General features: G+C 36.8%; 1 protein-coding gene across 3 annotated transcripts; it reads left to right on the forward strand.

The window, feature by feature from the left end:
• The first annotated feature begins 4,881 nt into the window (after window positions 1–4,881).
• On the forward strand, window positions 4,882–21,095 carry LOC110032293. 3 transcript variants are annotated; one of them, XM_020735872.1, is made up of 6 exons: window positions 4,883–5,362; window positions 11,782–11,838; window positions 13,136–13,374; window positions 13,961–14,089; window positions 14,163–14,223; window positions 20,831–20,907. In XM_020735872.1, the coding sequence occupies exons 1-5, from the start codon at window positions 5,185–5,187 to the stop codon at window positions 14,208–14,210; spliced, it is 651 nt and encodes a 216-aa protein (XP_020591531.1). In that variant the 5' UTR covers window positions 4,883–5,184; the 3' UTR covers window positions 14,211–14,223; window positions 20,831–20,907. The 3 variants fall into 3 exon arrangements, with proteins under 3 accessions (XP_020591530.1, XP_020591531.1, XP_020591532.1); XM_020735871.1 differs by lacking the exon at window positions 14,163–14,223 and having other exon boundaries at window positions 4,882–5,362; window positions 20,831–21,095; XM_020735873.1 differs by lacking the exons at window positions 4,883–5,362; window positions 14,163–14,223 and adding an exon at window positions 11,331–11,551 and having other exon boundaries at window positions 20,831–21,095.
• The last annotated feature ends 293 nt before the right edge of the window (window positions 21,096–21,388 follow it).

Here is a 21,388-nt window from a genome sequence, read left to right on the forward strand (position 1 = left end):
TGCCCTAGGAATTTCGGAGGTGCCCTCGATCTCCCTCGCCTTCTCCCTCGATGGAATCCTTTTTGGTTCGTCGCCCTAGAGGAGATTGAACCATCTTCCTTTCCAATTTTCTTTTCTGATCACCAGGTATCCTTTCAATTTCCCTAGCTGCGATCCTTGGAAAGCTTCCTTTCGACTTCCCTACTCTTATCTTCTTTCTGAGAAGTGTAGATGCAAGAAATGAATTTTTTTTTTTCGGGTGAAATATGAGTACATTACGGGTTGTTAGCTATAGCCCAGTTAAGATCTATGGCATGAGTTGTTTTCGACATCCTCTATTTTTTGGCATTTTCTCTGGTTTTTGGGTTTAAGCCAGTTGAGATATGTTTCATTTTCTATGCCCCGATATTTTGGCATTTTATCTGATTTTTGGATTAGTGTTGCTAGTTGTGATCCTCGGAAAACTTCCTTTTCTCTGATCCTTTTTCTAGGAAGTGTAGATGCAAGAAATGAATTTTTTTTTTGTGTATGAAATATGAGTTCACTAAGGATTTTTAGCTATAGCCCAATTGAAATATGTGGCAAGATTTGTTTTCGGCATCCTCTGGTTTTTGGCATTTTCTATGGTTTTGGCTCTGTTTGTTTGATGGGATGTATTGCTTCAGTTTTAAGCAAATTGGTCAAGGTATTATTGTTTAGCTGCAGTTTGTGTGATGGAGAATTTGCAAGAATTTGTAGGAATTTCTGTTATGCAGGAATTTCAAATAACCCAATGTTGATTTGGTTATACATTGAAGATTATGGCTTGGTTCATGAAAATGCATCTCAAATCATTATGAAATTGTTTATTCTTCTATGAAAGCATACTAGCGTGTAATTGTAATATTTCAAACATATATCTACCTCGTCATTGAGAGGATTCCATACTCTTATCTTTCGTTTTATGTTAAGAATGACAATGGTTATAGCATTGGGGAGTTAAGTACATATAAGGAGGCTTTGTTTTTATATGAGGCAATATTTATGGCATTGGGGAGTTAAGTACATATACAGGGATCTGAATTAAGTGCTTTTGGTTTAGGGTTCATATGCATATGCGGGGCTTTGTTTTTAATATTAGATGCAAGAATGGTATTTATACGGCTTACAACTTTTATATGAAGCATTTCTCATAATTTTCAAGCTATCAAAATGGGGGAACATAAGAGAAAAACTAGCATTCAGTTTTTAGCCAACATAGATATGATTTTATGATACAAATTATGTATATATATTGTTGTCGAAGAATATTTTTCGAATGTAACTTGCAAGTAAAGAAAATGCATTGTAAATGCATTTCCTTTTTTTTTATAGGCAGGTCGAATTCGTACCTATGTAATCTTACAGATTTCCTTAATAAAACTTTCGTGGATTGCCTTCTGTGGATGTATGTCATTGGCCGAACCACATAAATCTCTTGTTCACTTGTTTTTTTTTAAAGAAATTGAAATGTTGTGAAAATGATGTTGGATGTCGGTGTTTATTTATAATATGTTCTTTTTTTTGAAATTTCAAAGGATAAAGAAGTTCTTATTACACATTTAGATAATACTTACTTTCCTTTATTCCTTAGAGTTCAATGTCTAAGGTGAATGAAGGGGGTCCCTCTGCAATGAGGGATAAAGAAGTTACAAATATATTTTGCAATTTATGTATTAAGAAAATTGAACTGGGGAATAGACCAATCACGTATTTCAATAAGGAAGGTTGATAAAATATTTCTAAGAGATTCAAAAAATTGCCTGGAAGAGATTACGACAGGCTTAAATTCAAAAACAAATGAGATCAATTGAAGAATGAATGAAAAATATGGAAGAAGCTGAAACATGAATCTACCAGATTGGGTTGGGATCCCGTTAAACGAATTATAGATGCTTCAGATGAATGGTGGGCTGAAAGGAGGTAATAAATACAAACTTATTTTGTTAATTTCATTATTTTTTTGTTAATTTCTAAACACATCTAATAAATGTCATATGTTTCAGGCAATGCCAACTGCCAAAAATATAGTCAGTGCAGAGTTGAGCCAGAGTTCGAGGAAAAACTGAACATAATGTTTAAGGGGGTTGTCGCGACTGGAAAGAATTCATTCAACCCAAGTGAATTGGGATTTTCAGGAATACCATGTGAATTGCCACCTGAACAGGTAATAGTTGATGAAGAAGGGTCTAATATTAACCAAAATGAGATGGGAGAGTCCAATTTCATGTCCAAAAGGCCTAGGCTTGGCAGGAGGAAGAAAGAGACAGATAGTTTCGTGAAAAGCTCATTTCATGAACTAATTGCTGCTTTTTCTGCTTCACATCCCCCCAAACAGCACCATCTGGGACTGCGTTATCATTTTAGACACTATTCCAGAACTAGCTGCTGATATGCACTTTCAGTCAAAATGTGTTAAAAAACTTGAGGACACTACTCGTCGGCAAATGTTCATGATCATACGGCCTGAGCTGCACATTGAATATTTAAGTGTTTTAGTAGATGAATGAGACTGTTTTGTATTAATATGTCAGTAGATATATTTCATTTTATGTACGTCATTTCCTGATGCTTTGCATTTCATTTGATGTACTTCATTTCTTGATGCTTGAAATTTCATTTTATGTACTTCATTTATTGATGTTATGTATTTCATTTATGTCATTTTCCAGATGCTTTCTTCACTAGATGTATTTCATTTATGTCATTTTCTACTAAATTATTTCATCCTAATGCATTTATAATTTCAGGATGGATCTACTACAAGAACGTCGTAAAAGAATGACATGGGCTGCAGCAATAGCGATATTATTGTTGGAATATTACCGCTCCAACACTAGACAGATACCACACATGACGTCCTCATATGTTGGGGACAAATGGGTGGGTGAGATGTTTGCTGGACATTCAATAAGGCCCAACATCATTTTTTGAATGACTGCACCCATTTTTATGGATCTTCTACTTGACTTATGTTGTAACCACGACCTCCAATGTTCTTCTAGAACGATCACGAGTGAGGGGTTGGCTATAACATTATATATTCTCTCACAAAATGAATCATTTAGAGGAGCTATAGAGAGATTTCAGCATTCCTTGGAAACAATTAGTCGATACTTCTACAAAGGTATACAAGCACTTGTGAGCTTAGCAGCGCAAAACATTAAGCCATCAGATCCATCGTTCGCAACTATTCCTGAATAAATTGCAAATGATCCCTGTTACATGTCGTATTTCAAAGTAAGTTTGATTAGTTTGTTATTTTATTTCAATACCTGATGAATTACTAATTATGAATTATAGAACTGCATTGGAGCAATCGATGGTACGCATGTGGATGCCCAACTACCAAGTCATGAAAAGATAGTGTATATTAGTCGGAGTGGTAAAACTACCCAAAATGTGATGGCAGTGTGTGACTTCAACATGTGCTTCACATTTGTAATGGCGGGGTGGGAAGGAAGTGCACATGACAATCATCTTTTTTCCTATGCAACTAGAAATAGAACACAGTGTTTTCCTCACCCACCTCCATGTTTGCTCATCTTAATTAAACATCTTGTTAATTATCCTCACCCACCTCTATGTTTGCTCATCTTAATTAAACATCTTGTTAATTACATTTATTATTTTTAATTAATATTGTCTTTCATAACATAGAAGTATTATTTGGTAGATGTTGGGTATCCGATGCTAAGGGGCTACCTGAAGCACTATCCAGACACCAGATACCATATTCTTGATTTTGAGCGAGCAAGTGACACGATTCGTGGCAGAAAAGAAAAGTTTAACAAACGACACTCCTCTTTACGAGGGGTTATTGAAAGAACATTTGGAGTGTGAAAAAAGAAATAAGTTATCCTACGTGATATGTCCTCATATTCATTTCCCAAATAGGTGCATATTGTGGTGGCCACTATGACACTTCACAACTTCATCTGACGACATCCCTCTCATTCAGACACAAACTTCAATATTGATGATGATCCAATTATTGACTTCCTAGAACCTTCAAGATCTCTAGCTGATAATGAGATCGAGGCTACTGAGTATGAAACTCAGGACGGTGAGGGTGCAACCGACATGGCTGCTCTGAGGGAGTCTATTGCAGATGCTATGTATGACAGTTAATCCAACAAGTCTTTCTTTTCTTCGTATATATGTAGATCAATTTTTATGTGTAATTTTTTTTTTTTTTGGGATAAGTTCTGACATTCAAATTTTTTTTTTGGTTTTTTTCGCAGTAATACAAACATGACTTCTAGGATATCAATTACTGGTTTTTTTCACAGTAATACAAACATGACTTCTAGGATATCAATTACAGACAGATGTATTTTTTGTTATTGTAGACTACCGTCTCCGTTGCTCACGTCACGTCAATCTCATAGCTTTGAAAGACAGTTCTACAGTTGTGCCAAGGGTGTTTCAGCTCGTTGCGGTTTCTTCCAGTGGGTTGACAATCCCACATATTACACTACCAACAATCATGAGAATCCGATGTTTTCTCAGGTTGATAGTGCAGCTGAGGACAGACGTACCCAGAGTTTGAAATTAAATATTTTCATATTTCTCATTGTAGTTGTATTTGTCTTTGTCCTTTTTTATTTCTTCTGGTACTCACGAGAGTGTGAGAACTGTATGTCATCTTTTGAAACTGATCTGTGATGATTATATGATTCTGCACTATATGTTTCTGTACTACCAATAAACTATTCTGAATAAGCTGCCCCAAGCAGTTTTATAAGACAGAGGGAGAAATATTATTTAATCACCAATAAACTAATCTGAAAAAGCTGCCATAAACAGTAAGTCAGATTATTAAGATAATCTCTTGTTAACAGACCCCTTAATGGCGAAGAAACCATGGATCGTTGCATAAAAGGTACTAAAAGGTCCTAATTGAATTCTCAGGCCGCACCTCTCTAAATAAGCCGCGCCAAACGTAAAGCGAACAAAGATCGATTTTGAGAAGCTCCGCTTCCCTAACTGGGGATCGCAGGGTACTAAGATCCGAAACTCCATCTTCTTTCTCCTTCCTAAATCCGGGATTCGAGGTGAAAGGGAGTAAAAACGTTATTTAGCTTAAAATCCTGCGACTGAACAGCCCCATAGTCCTCTTCATCTCTTGTTCTCTCCTCTACGATCGCAATCTATCTCTTTTATACCACACCGCGCTTCTAAGCAATGATAAAGAGGCGATTCTATAAAGTCGAGCACGGAGACATTAGCGGCACTTCTGAGTCATCGTCATCGGATGACTCCGACTCTTTTAATGAAGTAGATGCGGAGGAAGGCCGTGATGTTGAAGATGAGGAGGGAAGAAGGGGAGGTGATAAGAACATTCTGCTTCACCGTTCTCCCGGTACGTTATCTGATTTACCCTTATGGATCAATACTGTATTTATCTTTGATATTTTTGATACTTTTCATCTTTTATCCTATCTGATGAAAACACAAAAACTTCTTTGTTTTTTCTTGCTTTGCGAGGTAAGTATATTCTTCATTTAACGAGCTCCGTGATCTTTGTATGCCACGAGTTCATAAGGTCAAGTCAGTTTGCCCATTTCAGTGATACGTGATACAGTCGGGATCGGGACTTGGTAGTAGTTTTATGGCGGGCTTATGAGAAGGCGAACTGAATCTTTATTGCTTAGCGTGTACAAGGAAAGTGTGAACAAAAGAATAACGAAAAAGGTTGCAATAAAGGTAAAATTAGGTGGTGTTTGGTTGCGGCAGAAGATTTACTTTAATAGGATTTATCAAATCTGTGGATTTCGGTCAGTTCACCACGAAGATGGACCAGTCAAGAAACGCCAACATAAATCCATATAATCCGCCTCCTACTCAGATTTGATAAATCCAGATGCAGGCCGTAGAAAAAAACATAAGGGGGAGAAACAGACAGAATGAGAGAGATTTGGATTTAACGAATAGTTGGATTTGGTTTTCCTTTTTTTTGGTGTTTGGCTGGATTTAGATGAAATCTTGGGTTAAATCCTATTAAAAGTTTGCTACCAAACACCCCCCTAGGATGAAAGTAGTAAACCTGGCTAAGTAGTGGAGGGCTTTTGATAGACGACGAGCAGAGCAAGCACACACTTAAATTGTGCTCCATACTTCAAAAGAAAACTCCACAATAACATGCATTTCAAGTTGTATATGTGAAATATGAACCTTTGCCAAACATCCGGGATTTTGAAGAGTTGCCTGGATCAAGACTTTAGGGAGTGTGTGAGCTGTGGTGATCCTTTTATAGTTGTATGGATGGCTTATACACTTGTGATTTTGCACGATTAATAGGGTTGCAAGAGGCCAAACATCATTTAAGGGGCGCCACTGGAGGATGGAGGATGCATGGTGTACAGGACCGAGGTTTGTTGCATGCTAGGATGTCATGTTTTGAAGAGCATTTGTTGGAATAATTATTTGAAAGAGGAGATCTTTGGTGTTTGATCATGATGATGTCTCGTGGGTAACATTGTCTAGGTTTTTGAGAGGATTCAAATTTGTTGAACAGTTCTACTTGATTGAGAAGTGCATTCATGCTTAGAAGTATATGAGTTCTATGGTTGAGGCAACTAGAGTGTCTTGTCAATCAGCTCTACATGATGGCAAATATGTTCGTGTGTGTGTGTGTCTCAATGGTGCTCAACAAATGGACTAAGATCATTTGATTAATGAGTTGGGTTATTTCTTTACCCAGTATTGTCTCATGATTGGTTGAAACCATTCCATAAAGCAATGGTTGTAAAAGACATGTATCATTATTTGAGATGTGACTAGCGCTCACTCAATTTGAAACATAAGTCATCTGCTTACCTTAAAACTCTCAACAATAGTAGGGTGCCTGGATACTACTTATCTGTACTAAAGGTTAAAAGTTGATGACTAGTTCCTTCTACTTTTTCCCAATGTCTTCTTGCTTCTCCATATGTTGATTATGAAGAAGCTTACTTTGGCCACCCCTTACAGGAGCACGAGGCATCATATGCAAGATTTTGAGGAAGATGTTGGCTACATTTTCAGTGTTGTGGTGATCCATGAAATGTCACCGCCCTCGCTATTGGAGCATGAGACATGGCATGCAAACTTTCGAGGAAGCTGTTGATCCCAATTTTTTTCTTTTGTTTCATGGATTTGGTCTTCTTTGTTAAGGGACTGTAACTACACGTAGTTATGATGCTAGAATTTTGTAAATGTTTGGTTTTTAAATTTCCATAGGCATCCAATTTATACTTTTGAAAAAGATATAGGCTACATTTCCATTGTTGAACTGTCTTGATCCTTGCTTTATTGCTATTGATACCAAATTGGGAGAGGTAGTAGCTACTCTTGAAGTAGTTTCTATACTCGAGTTTCCATTGTTATCTATTCCTTTTAATAATGTTGATTGCTTGGATTTAACCCCCTTTTTTTATGGACCAATGTTTTTTTGTTAAGGAGAAAATTGATGGAAACCTATTTGTTGATGATGGGATTTTTTGTTGAAATGATGATGGAATCCTCACTATGCCTGCAAAAAATGATGATGTGGTATCTTTATTTTAGATATGCCAATGACGACGACTCGTCTTTGATTGTTGGAGTTAAGGAAGAAGAGGACTTGGTGTTCTCTTTTAGAAATGACATTGTTTTTTCTGAAGAAAATATATGGGGATTAGTAAAAAATCTCCCACCATGGAAGCGACTCAAGAGGTAATATTTGAAGGAATATTTATTTGACAGTGAAGTTGTCAGGAAGCACAAATGAGGAAGGAGACTCGGACATTGACTTTGTGAGACACCATCATCGTAAGCAGACATGTGCTTTTACTAATATTCTCAAGAAGCATGTTGGGGCTCATGATGTTCTTACAAAAAGCATTACGGTGCCTATTAATACCATTGTAGAGCGTGTTGGGATTCCATCCTCACTGTCATTATATTCAACATCGAAGGAGAAATGGAGAAAGAGGCCCTAAGAACAACTCATTTGCCCAACCCTAACCAGGCTAGGAAGAGGCCCATGGTCACAAAGAATTATGTCTAGCCATTCATGACTTTTTAGGATAGGTTGAAGGAGATGCAAATTATATAGATGTTATAGAGCCTCTCATATGGATTGAGAGATAGAGATGAAGTTTTAAAGAAGCCTATGGAGTAGATGAAAGAACTCTTCATTAAAGATAAATGATTATGTTAATGAGAAGGAAGAAAATGTTTCATGGAAGAACATGCATGAATGCGAGAGCGAGGAATTTGAAATTTCTTCATGAATTAGATGAGTAAAAAAGGATTTGATATATGGTGATCATGAAATAGATACATAAAAATAATTTGATATAGACCTAAACATTATATACCCCCTTTTAAAATGTAAATTCACTCCCATGAATTTTAGTGGATGTGTGAAAGTATGGTTGACTTTGTTCTAACTTTATCACTTGGCATATGATGCACTTAACAACTCGCTTTTTTGCTTTTTTTTTTTTTGGTTCCCATGCTTTTTAATGTGCAAAAGATAATTTTTTTTCTTATGATTAACTTGGTGACTTGTGGTGTCAGCTTCGTTTTTGTTGACTCCAAATTGAGAAGGAATATTGGTTTTGGTTTAAAATAAGACTGGTGCCTTGTTTATCCTTTTTTTCTTAATTTGGAACACGTTCTCATATTTCTTTTCCGAAATTAGTTGAGTATTATGTTCCAACATCATTTGTTGTGAAAGATCCCTCTATTATTGGAAGCGTATTACATATTTTTCCATAATTTGTTGTTGTTTCTTTTCTTACTATGGGAAAGAGCATCATCATCTTGATTTTTTATTAAAATGAAGATAAGATTAAAATTTTAATGACAATTAATTACTTTTATTTTTTTTCATGTTATCTTTGCATGTTTGAGTTGAATATCTCTGTTTATATTCATGGTGTAATTTTGGTCATTCTTTGTGAATTGATATTTTTAAGCATCCTTTAGTAGATTGCATGTCTATCTCAGACATAAGAACTATAAAAAAATGACTGAAGTTCCTCAAGAGTGATCAATTCACACAACACTTCATGTATGTGCCATTGGGTGATGGCAAAATGGAGCCAATTTTTTTTGGTCAATTCCAATCTATATGTCCAAATGGATCGAACCGAGAGAGTCAGATTTGTTGTGAGGTGTTTTCTCTAAATAATGTTATTGAATGAGATTTGAAAATATTAGATTGTTTTGAATTCCCATGTTTTTGATGGCATTTACCACCTTTGGCCTAACTATTTGGCCTAATTTATACACGCAAGTTGAAAAGTTCCTCACATATATTGTTGCTTAATGTTGGGCTCTTGTCTATTTTGTTTGCTTTGTCATCAAGGATAAACTTGAGTTTGGATGTTGTTATTGATTCCAATGTTTGCTTTATGTCAAGAGATGTAATCACCTTTCTACTCTTCTAATTTTATTTTCTTAAATTTCTCATAAAAGTATAAAAGTGTTTTGAAGAAATTTCCAATAGTGTTCATCATTGTTGACAATGCAGTAGCGATAAAAATTTGATCTAGAAGATAAAGATTTATGATCGTCCTTTAAGAATTTTTTTTTTTGAATATTGTTCTTTCTGTCATTGGCCGAGACAAGGTTACTAACTTGGCTCATGCCCTATATTGAAAAAAGTTCAAAGTTTATTGGAGATTTTGAAATTTAATACAGAAGTGTACTTTGTTGACATTTCTTTTATTATAATGTCAAAATTGTTAGATTTTTTTCTTAACTCCATAGTATACTCTTGCACATATTTGTCTTCTCTTTGATGTAGTTCGTGTCACTGCTTCCACCCATATTCTTCATACCCTATGAAGTAGAATGCTTGGCAAATAATTCTCTCAAATGTTCCCATGTGATTTCCAGTTTATCAATTAGAAGATGGGCATTTCACCTTGTTGATGCATGGTTGGTGATTTTTCGATGAAAAAAAAAACCTTTTCTGTTGTGTAATCATAGAGGTTGAATAGGTTTCCAGTGGACGCGTCCATTCATCTAACTTCTTAACATTGATTGAACCATCATAACTGATAAATTGTGGGATTGATTTGCTTGCACATTTGAGTCTTCTTCGTCTATTGATCTCCATAATTTTTTTCTAATCTCTCCCTTTATTGTACTGTTACTTTCATTTGTGATTGATCATCCATGTTTGTTGATTTCTCATTTGTCATAGAGCTTATTGGTTGAACATCTCAATCAACACGGCCCCTTGGCGTTATTAAAGAGTGACTTGGGCAACCGAGTCACTTAAGGCTTTTTCATAATTTGTTTGACATGGTAATTGCACCCCTTTGTGTAGAGCTTTAGAGCATAGAAAGTGCTTTGATTTGTTTTTAACTGCTCTTATTTAAAACTAAGCACCAAGGATTAAGAAACTTGGCTCTATCTGATACTACCTGATGTTTTTAAATTATGGTCCTTTGACAAAAATGGTAGGCAAATTTTGGGCCTTGGATAAAGGTTCTTTGTGCAAAAGAGGCCTCGAACTTTCCCAGGTCTCTTGGTTATCTCACATTCCATATTGATTGGGTTTCACATAAGTCATAGCAAAACATTTCCCTTATAATCCTTCTTTTGTTTGCTCATTTATCTTGTCCTTTTCTTCTTCTCCGGCAAGGAGGAGAAGCACAAAAAGAGATCCATATTGAAAGAGAGCAGGCAAAGGAGTGAGAATACTCTTTTGATTATGTTTGCATACACCCAGTGAATCTGCTTGATGTTTTTGATTAAGATAGGAACATATGGGGGATTTTGGAAATATTTCGCTGAAGTCACACTTTTTAAAAGAGAGAGAGATTTTTTGTAACTATAAACTTTGCAAGCTTTTCCTCACTATAATAAGTTCTACTGACTCCAGCTATGCATAAGGACTATGGCTAGCCTACTTAACTAAGGCGGTGTTTGATAGCATCATTTTAAGGAGATTTAGCAATGGATTTAGCATAAATCCAGCCAAACATAAAAAAAAAAAAAATTAAAATTAAATCCAACGCTCCGTTAGATAAAAAATGTTCACATTCTGACTTTTCTTCCAGCATTCCGTTTGTTTTAGGGCATAAATCTGGATTTAGTCAATCTGAATATTCGACGAATTTAAGAATTTCTTGCTGCCGTCGCTCGAGAGTTCATTCCTGTGAAATTGAAGATTGGATTTACAAGATTTGATAAATACTATTTAATGTAAATTCAGTCTGCAACCAAACATTGCCTAAGAGTTCTGTGTTCGTGCGTGTGTGTTTGTGTTGGGGATGGAGGTCGACGCCGAATAATGTTTTTGTACAACTTAGTCAAGTCCTTTGACCTGGCACATGAGTGATCAAGATGTGCATATGTCTTTATATTATTTTGTTTTGATCCCTATGTTGTACTATTATCTTCTGAGTTTGGTATTTTGCAACTGAAGATGCATTTTTCTCCCTCTTATTCGGTTGATCTGTGTGAGATTTTTCAAAGCATTATGATTCATGGTTAAGCTGTAGATCACAGGTGAATTCCATGGATCTCCATGTTAATTCAGGAATTGATTACTTCAAACAGAAGCTGGGTAAGGTGCCTACAATTTTGTTTTTTCTGCGAAATTTTTTATTCACTCATAAGCATGTTCCATTTTGAGATTTTTGATCATTGATGCTGACTAAAACTTCTCAAATTTGTTGATAGCATAAGTTTTGCTTGCTTTTGCAATATTTTTATTTGTGATTCACTTTGGTGGTAATTTTAATGACGCCCCACCACCTTAATCATTCTTTGTTCTATTTCTGTTTATTCTGACAGGGTCAGGGTATGAAAGCGAGGACAGTTCAAATAACCAGGGCGATGTTGATACCTCAGGTATTGTTAGGCAAACCTTGTCTTCAATAGCTTGACATTAAAATATATATATTTATGGTTAATTACTTGTCTCATGCTTATTTTTTCTCTTTTAAGTTTGAATTCTTAACAGTTTAACTTGAAAATTATGTGAAAAAATATATAGTCCTGCTATTGAAGGAAATGCAATGTTCTTCCTTTGAGAAGCAATTTGGCAAAATCGAACAATATTATTTTAGGGACACCGCATACCATGTTCAAAACCTAAAATAAGAAAAGAGCTGTATGGTTGTATGATGTGATGGGGAGTGTGACAGATGCTTTATTGTGCATGCAGAGTGAGGTGGATGTTAGTGGATATTAAAGATTTATTATTGAAGGGATATTGGGATAAGATCAATTGTTCTAACGGTAAATTGATTGGTTTTTATTAGCTGAAAACTTTTCATGTAACTACCTTCTCCAAATATATGCCAATAATAATTGCATATGATGAAAATAAGCCATCTAGATAACTTATTTTTGATCGTCTATTGTAATTTACTTTTTAATTTAAAATAAATCCACATATTGTGTGAAATCTGGGCTAGCTGTTACAAGTATGTTTTTTCACTGGCAGGTTAATTCGTTGTGCTTCAGAAATATTTGTGTGTTTTCTATTGAGTTTTACTTTTAACATCAGCATTTTTTATCATTGTTAACTCCTGTTTTGGTCGCCAGTATTCTTACTATTATCATGATTTGATCCCTCTTCCAGAGTTTTCTTGAATACATACTTTTACTGTTGCATTGTCCAAAAAGTTGTGGGATTTTTTTTTTCTGATCTAGTTATGAAAACAATTCTTTGTATAAATCATATTGTTCTTCGCTCAATTTGTTTGTAACTAACCTATTTAAAGTAACGATGTTCTGCTTTGCTACATTTTAGATTGTTTTTTGGTAAGTTTCAGGGCATTCAATTTTCTAAGTAGTCTACTTTATATGTGTTTGGTTCATTATGTAAGTTTCAGGGCATTCAATTTTTGGTTTTAGATATATTTCACATTTTAAATGTTGAAATATTAATATTTGCGATGTGATATGAAAGATTAGGGTGGCATAAATGTATAAAGTAAAGTTTAGGTGTTAGATATGTAAATACATAGGAATTTGGTGTTATGTGTGTAAATGCTCCTTTATGTAATCAAGCAATCAGTTATTTATTTTTGCTTAATGTGCATAGAAGCTTTTTTTATGCAACTACTGCTATAATATCATAAAATGTTATCTTGATTGAGCTAATAGAATGTTGTCATGTTTATATCCATGTTTTGATTAGAGATTCTTATTAATGAGGAAGATATGACTGGTGATAACATGAAAGGCAGCAAGATGGTTGACAAGGTACCTGGTAATGAAGTTGAGATGGCTCATGAAATGACAGGGAGAAAGATACATCCAATTCAGACCAATATTTCCAACTTTATTCTTAAATTTAAGTCAGTTTTCAAGTGTAGACTGTGCCCCAGAATTCTCTGCTTAAATGAAGATGCTGTTGGTGCACACCTCTCTTCAAAAGTAAGCTCCATATTCTGTTTTCGAGAGTTATAAATGTTATTGATGCCTCAATTCCTTAAACTTTTATCTCTGCTCTTATCTAAAAGTCTTCATTTGGTATGGTTTTTTGCTTTTCTATATGCTATCAGAATTTCTTAAAATCTGTTTTCCTCTTCCTCAAAAGCTGATATTTCATTTGCTGTTTTTCTAATGAAAAAGAAGCAGAAAGCAGAAACCAAATGAAGCCTAATTCAATTTAGGGGCATTTACATGCATAGCACACATTTCTTATTTATTTACATATCTTACACCTAAACTTTCATATTACACACTTTGCACTCAAATTTCTAATATCTCATAAAAAAATTGCACTATTACCACTTTTTAAAAGTCAAAATACACCTTTTGAAGCGTAGGTTTAAAGCACCAAAGTGCCATATATGTAAATATGGAAGTTTAGGCGTGTAATATGTAAATACATAAGAGTTATGTGCTGGGCATGCAAATTTCCCTTCAATGTATAAATATATTATGAAATGTGACATTTATTTCTCCAAACTATATGTTTGATTTTTTTGTTTTTAATTGTCGTTAATGCTCGTCAAAGAGGCATGCGGGGTCCAAAAAGCTGCATGATGAGGGTAGGCTGAAATTAATGTTAAACAGCGATGGAGAACTTGAGGAGGAGCAGGAGACACATGCTGAAAGGCATGCTAGAATTTTAGCTCTATCTGAGGTATATAATCTTTTTGCTTATTCTCTATATCTTAATCAAATGTCATGCCAGTGAAGTTCTTTCAATTTTATAGAAATCTCCTCCAATAAAGAAGGATAATGGGCGTAAGAGGAAAAAATGAACGGAGGAAGAAGGTAAAATTTTATCAAATCTAGGCCATACAAGCATATTTATTTGTAATTTTTCAATAAAAAATATCTCAAGTTTCATTACCGTAGTAGATCAATGCACACTTGTCTCTCAATACTTTTCTGATGGTCGGCCACCTCACTCTTCCTGAGATGCATCAAGGAAAATGAGGCGAAAGAAATTCTCTGAGTGGTGCACTCTGATGAATGTGGGAGTCACTCTAGAGGGAAAACCTTGGTACATTGAATTCAACGACAAAGCTACTTTCGACCAATCCTCATGAAGAATGCAAATGAGTTTTCCAAAAGGTTTGAGCAATGCCAGAAGTATGTTCCGTTGCAACATCAACTGACCCATAAACTATAGCCAATTGTTAGTTCCCGACCTTTTGCTATATGAAGGCATGACATCATTGGGCAATTTCCTCCTTCAAAAGGCCAAGACAAATTCCTCTTAGTCGCAGTGAATTACTATTCAAAATAGGTCGTCCGAAACTTCATCTAGACGCACATCATCTACGACGATCAATGGATCAACTTAAAGTTCACTTCTGTGAATCATCCCCGGACCAATGGACAAACGGACGCTGCCAACAAGTTCTTTCTGAATCTTCTAAAGAAAAAAGTTGGAGTAAAAAAAGAATCTAGCGTACTTTTGTCGGTCCTTGGGGCAGTTCAAACAACATCATCTACGACAATCGGGCAAACTCCTTATATGCTTATCCCACGAGACAAAAACAATGTTTTGCTGGTGGAGTATAACTACCACAGCCAGTGGGTCGTCACAGCCTCCGTGCTCGGCGAGGAGAATCTCACCGACTGTCAGGAGGCAAACGATAAAGGAATGGTGCTCGCGCTCAACTTACTTGAGGAAAGTTGAACCAATGCAGCGCTTTGGCATGAAGAAGTAAAAAGGAGGATTGCTCGGTACTACAACAAACACGTTCGAGAGAGAGAATTTGTGCTCGACGACATAGTTCTGAAGAAAGCTGACTTAGCAAGCCTTAGGAAAGACGATCGATAAACTCGTGCAAACATGAATTGACCCATTCATTGTTTTGATCAAATAGTTGCTTGAGGAGCATTTAAGTTGAAGACATACACTGGGAAATAAGTTCCCCGGACGTGGAGCGAGAATGATCTCAAGAAAATTTTCCCTTAAATTAAATTCGTTGTACCAACACAAAAGAAATAATAAACGAGTTTTTAATTTCCAACGCTTAGAAATTTTTTTGTTTTAACAAAATGTTAATGAAAATAATTGTTAACTATGCGTCCATGACCCAAGGTTCGAACGACACTCAGGGAACTCGAGAAAATGCACTTTAACATCTAAACGACACTTGGAGAACTAAAGTAACCTAAACCGCGACCGACAACGACGTTAAGACATCCTATCATCAATAAATGTAATGGTTCGTCTCGCAAAACTATCGCCTCATAAACTTGTCTCCAATCTTGGATCAGAAGAATTTCCAAAGGTGGTTCCTTGCCCAGTAGCAACAAGCTCTGCTAAGGGTACCGAGAAAATCACCTTAAAAAAGAGTATCGACGACTATGCCCTTACGAGGGATAGTGTGAGCAAAATGAAATGTAGTTCCCCCCATACAACGGAGACTCATATTATGGTCTGAGCCAAGCGATGACACCTAAAATAAACCGACTATGATGCATGCCTTCCAATTGGCTGAGAAAAAATAAATAAAAAATGATCGACAGCGCCATGACGTCCGATCAGTGTACACACATTAAAGGCTGATCCTCAATGCTCAAGAAACAAAAACATATCCCTAAAACTTGAGCCGAGCGAAGTGCTTAAGATGGTTCATTGCCCAGTAGCGACAAGCTCCGCAAAGGGTATTGCTCAAATCATCCCAACGACTACGTCTCGACGATCAACATTGTTCGTGGCAATGGCACAACTAAGCAAATGAGACATACACAATATAGACTTGAGCTGGGCAAAAATCATACCATGATCGACCAAAAAGACAAAGGCGAGTAATGCAACATACCATAATTGAGTGAAACAGGTAAATACAATAAAAAAATAATAAAACAAAGATAAAAGTCAGACCGAATGTTGTGTTTCATTCATATAATCGTTCAATTTTATATCTTCTCTTTCTATACAAAATTTTGCTTGCTATATACAAAGTTTTAATTACATTTTAAGAAAAAAAATTTTTGGAGCGAGTGTTGGATGGTCCTCTGTTTGCCACATTATTTCCATCAGAATTCTTTCTTAGAGCCACTGTTGAGGGAGCAACGAGAAGTTTCTTGAATTCATCTAAATCAGAGTACTTTGGGTCGACAATCCCAACCCTAACAAATTGGTCGATGACTAACATAGTACTTGTATTTAGTTGTGAGATTTGAGTGTAAAAAAAAACTCTTTGAGCGTCTTCATCCTTGCCACCTTCTTTGTTAGTTCGGTGTTCTCTTCTTGAATAGTAGCTACCCACTCAGATGCAATCTCCAGCTCCGTTTTAGCCTCCTCCAGTCGAGCCTCTGCTAAGGTCGCCCGATCTTTAGTTGCTCTCACTCGAGCCTTTGCTTTATTCGCCTTTGCCTCTGTCTTCAAAGATCTCTCTCTTACTTCAAGGTAAAGGGAGAACATATGATGCGTGGCTGCGAGTTCCAGCAACCGGTACCGGTCAATCATATGACAGAGGTCCTTTGGCCGAAGGTTGTTCAGGTATTTTTGGAAGCTCTCCGACCAAAGCACATCGACAATCGTCGAAGCATACTCCGCCGTCCCAGGAGCTTTTGTAAATCAATCCCTCAGCACATTTATTAGGGCGAAGTGGGGGTCCAGGCTAAGGAAGACCTTCGACTGCTCCTGCATCGAACTCCAATAAACCTTGGCCTCTTTTTGTTATTTATTATTATTATTATTTTTTTTTGGGAGGCAACGGGAGAGAGGAATCAAAGTCATCAGTTGGAGCCTAGACTTTGATCCAACCTCTTCTTCTCCCAGCCAGTGTTCATCCATGTCTCCCCTTTCTAGCTCTTTGGCCGATTCAGCTTGCGACCCTAGAGAATGCCGACTAGCCTCCCTTCTTTAAAACAGAGGAATAAAGCCTGAGGAAGATGGCAAAGGAACTCCCCATGTCGACGGTCATTTCGATGACTCCCTGACATCTAATCAAAAAACACTGGGAGTTCTTTCGTCCTCTTGGCGATGCTTCCTCGAAGGACCTACGTTCATCAAATTGGGTTTTCATTCAATCAAAATTAAGTCTCTGATGATAATGTTTTGAATATCAAGTGTTGTTTCAAAAACATAATCAATGAATTCCGAAATTGGGACAACTCTGACTGTCTGGTCATCCATGTCTTCTTTTAGTTCTTCTTCCTGACCACTTCTCTGGTGATCGTGGGAGCAACAACCTTTCTTTTCCACGACTCTTGGAAAAGCCGAGAGATCTTCTCAATCTGTCACCTTTCCTCATCCGATGCGGTCCACAATTCTGGGGCGCCAAATCGAGCGGGATTCAACACCCGGTTCACTGTCATCATATATGTGTATTGAATAACTGACAATTGTTTGCCCGTTACGGTCGATGCTGGTCCCAAGATTCGTGTTGGGACTCCTTATATGACTCTGCAGTCGGCCGTGTCGCAATCCCCCAGTTTTGGCAAAACCTGCAGAGGAAACAAGGCTTCTAATCTTTGACCTTATTCTCAAAATCACCAAATGGAATTTCCTCGTCGATCCAAAGACAACGTAATCATCGGGCTCCACATTGAAGGAGAACACATAAGAGTAACTCTCGAGATCAGAGGATCTTTATCCGCCGTCTGAGTTTGGTTTTATTTGTGCAGGGATTACTCCATATGGGTTCAAGATCTACCGAATTTCGGGGCAGAAGGGCGCCGATGTCCCCGCAGAAACTCTTCTCTATAGAAAATCAAATCATCGCTGGAATCCTTGGTCGCCCGAGCTTCCGATCCCACAGCCTCGAGCATTATGTTTGAACTATACGTGCATGTGTCTTTAAGCAATTCAATGTCGAATGACAAAAGACAAGACGTCACGCTCGTTGGCACGAAACTAAAGATTTGATGGGAGCATTTGGAAGCCATGAGAACCAATGAAAACAAATCAACCCAAGGAGAAAGACAAAAAAAATGACTTGAGGGAAGGGAAAAGAGAATTTGTAAACCGCAAAAAACTTTTTACCCTTGACCATTATATATAAGGTACTTGGGGAAGTCAAAAAGTTGCAAAGTCGTATCTCGATATCTGGAAATTCGCATAAAATCAAAATAATGTTCGAGAAAATGAAATGACAAGATTTTGAAAATTTGCAAAATAATTATTTATTTATTTATTTATTCAAGATAAAAAATAGTTTATATTGGGTTATTCGGTCGCCTCGGTCAATATAAGACTTACCCTTGACCATTATATATAAAGTACTTGGGGAAGTCAAAAAGTTGCAAAGTTGTATCTCTTTATCTGGAAATTCGCATAAAATCAACACAATGTTCGAGAAAATGAAATGACAAGATTTTGAAAATTTGCAAAATAATTATTTATTTATTTATTCAAGATAAAAAAAATAGTTTATACTGGGTTATTCGGTCGCCTCGGTCAATATAAGACTTACCCTTGACCATTATATATAAAGTACTTGGGGAAGTCAACGTTCGAACCCTAGGGATCGAACAGGTCGCTTGGACTTCCTTCAGTTCCTTTTGGACAGTCTTCATATATGTCCGGAGGGCTGCCAACTCTACAGTATGTTCTTGGCGAAGGGCCGCTAGTTTTTCCTTCCAGTCCTGCATGACGCTTCCCTCTGCAGGCCAACTTCCTAGGCGAAGGAGTCCACTGCCCTGTCCATGCGCGAGTCAGCGATATGGTTATCCTCACCGCCCGTCAGTCTACCTTTCAACGTCCTCATGAGGGTCAATAAAACAATTGATTGCACCTCCATCATGGGTAGTAGCTGACGGTCCGTCGGCCGCCTTTGGAACCAAAAAATGGCCGACTCCAATCATCGATGAGTCGATGATCTGGATAGTCACATGTGCAGGAGTAACCAAGTTTCAAATAAAATAATGACGAATCTACTCAATCAAAGAGGTTGAGTCCCTCATACTAAGAATTCGATTCACCTCAGACGGTTGGAAAGATGAAAGACACACCAAAAAGCAGCCGAACACCCGCCTGGTTGGGTTTATCGACCGATGGAAAGGCGAGACCACCTGGATAGGTTTTTGAGCTGGTGGGTTCACAGATTGTTGTAGGGGCAAAGGGCCATCGCATCTACGGTGCACCTGTCTGCCCTGATGCCCGTCTCTTGATGGAGCGGAATTGAGTCGGACGACTTAGTCTCTTTCTTTAGCTCCTCTACCCTCTGCTTCTTATAGGCCACTTATTTAACCCATTTATCTATTTTCGGTCAGCTCCCTCCTTTCGGTCTTTTCATGTTGACCGACCGATGGACTCTCCCTTCGACCTCTACTGTTACTGGTCGACCCCCATCCTTCGACTTTTTTTTATTTATTTTTTGTTGCAGGTCGATGACCCTTTAGTTTCCTCTTCTCCCATGCATCAATTGACGGGTGAAGTATTTCAGCAGAAAGTCCAAAGGCCTTCATCATCGCCGCCTTATTAACCACCTATGCAAAAGCCTTCTTATCATTCCCTATAAAGATATATTCTATTGATAACCGACTGAAAGGAAGGAAACTGAGAAAAAAGTGACGGAGAAGTGCTAATTCTGCCCTATTTATAGGGGATGCAGGCACAAAAATTAGGAAGTTTAATTATTGAAAATACTTACCATGCAATAAATGAATCCATTTTTTGTTTTTAATTCTCTTATTTTTATCGTACTTGTAGTTTTCAAGAAGTAAGAAAATCAAGGTATTAAATATGTACAAAAACATATCAGCATGGATCTCGAGATAGTTCAACGAATCCCACTGACAAATATCAAAGGACACTGTATCGGGATAGTCAATATCAAGCATCTATTTCTTCAGTTGGAACTCTGAGCTGACCAAACAGAATTACAACCGAATGTAGAGTTAAAAGGAGTCCAATCCTAGGGGTAGTCATTCACGACCAGTTCTCTTAATTGATTCGAGAACTCCTCACAAAATGTCCAAAGGGCCCACCAAAGAACGTATCTCTGACCTTCTGAGAATGTTCATAGTCCAAGAGAGGCTGCCCGTTGGATTACGGTGGTACACTCTCTGCCCAGTTTTTCCTGAAGATAGGAGTGCCTCTTCTTGAAACGTTCCCTTGAAAGACCAACCGACAACCTTCCAACTGATTGAACGTCTGTTTGCCGACTAGTGGCTTCATTCGACCGTTATGTTTTGCATTTATACCACACAAGTTTCTCATATCAAATAAAAAATTTGAAGGTTTAAGTATTACATAAGTAATTTCTTAGGAATCAAGTGGTCTGCATGTAAATCTTCCAAAAAAAATAATAACTATTGGACCGATCTAAAGCTAAAAGTAGTTTAGAAGCTGCTTATAAAATTTTTGTGCTCTTACTTTAACTTAATTATTTGTATATTGAAATCATAAAATTTTTGAACCATATTTCTTCAATTGTATCATTTTTTAATTATCAAACCCTTTTTGCAGAGGGTGTGCACTACATCTAACAATGGAAAATCAGAACCGTCCATTAAAAATTGCTCCAAGAAGAGGCGAACGGTGGATACCTGAAGAGCCCTTTGAGGCGTTCTCCACCGCTCATCCATTTTGATGGCTGGTTGCTTTCGACAGATGAATTTATTTGTTTTCTTATTTTTCAGCAGAGTAAAATCTAGAAAATTATTTATCCAAAAACAGTATAAAGATTATAATTGAATTATTATTATTTTCTGGCTTAGTGAACGAACAAACCTGGGAGTCTTGTTGTATTAATTTTGATGTAAATTCAACTTCTAAAATTTATTTAAAAAAGAATGGCCGGAGGCTATTATATGAACTCTTAGCCATCCTCATGTGCTTAAATGTATGAGGACCGCACTCTTTATCGACAAACTGACCAAAAAAGAGATTTAAACTCGTGACCTGAGAGGACTTATGACCTTCAAAGAGACTGACCTACCAAAAAGCTTCAATTGGCGACATACACACACACACAAATAAATAAATAAATATATATATATATATATCTACATCATAAAAATAAAC

This window comes from Phalaenopsis equestris, unplaced genomic scaffold, assembly GCF_001263595.1.
Source record: "Phalaenopsis equestris unplaced genomic scaffold, ASM126359v1 Scaffold000909, whole genome shotgun sequence".
In the NCBI taxonomy this organism is placed as follows: domain Eukaryota; kingdom Viridiplantae; phylum Streptophyta; class Magnoliopsida; order Asparagales; family Orchidaceae; genus Phalaenopsis; species Phalaenopsis equestris.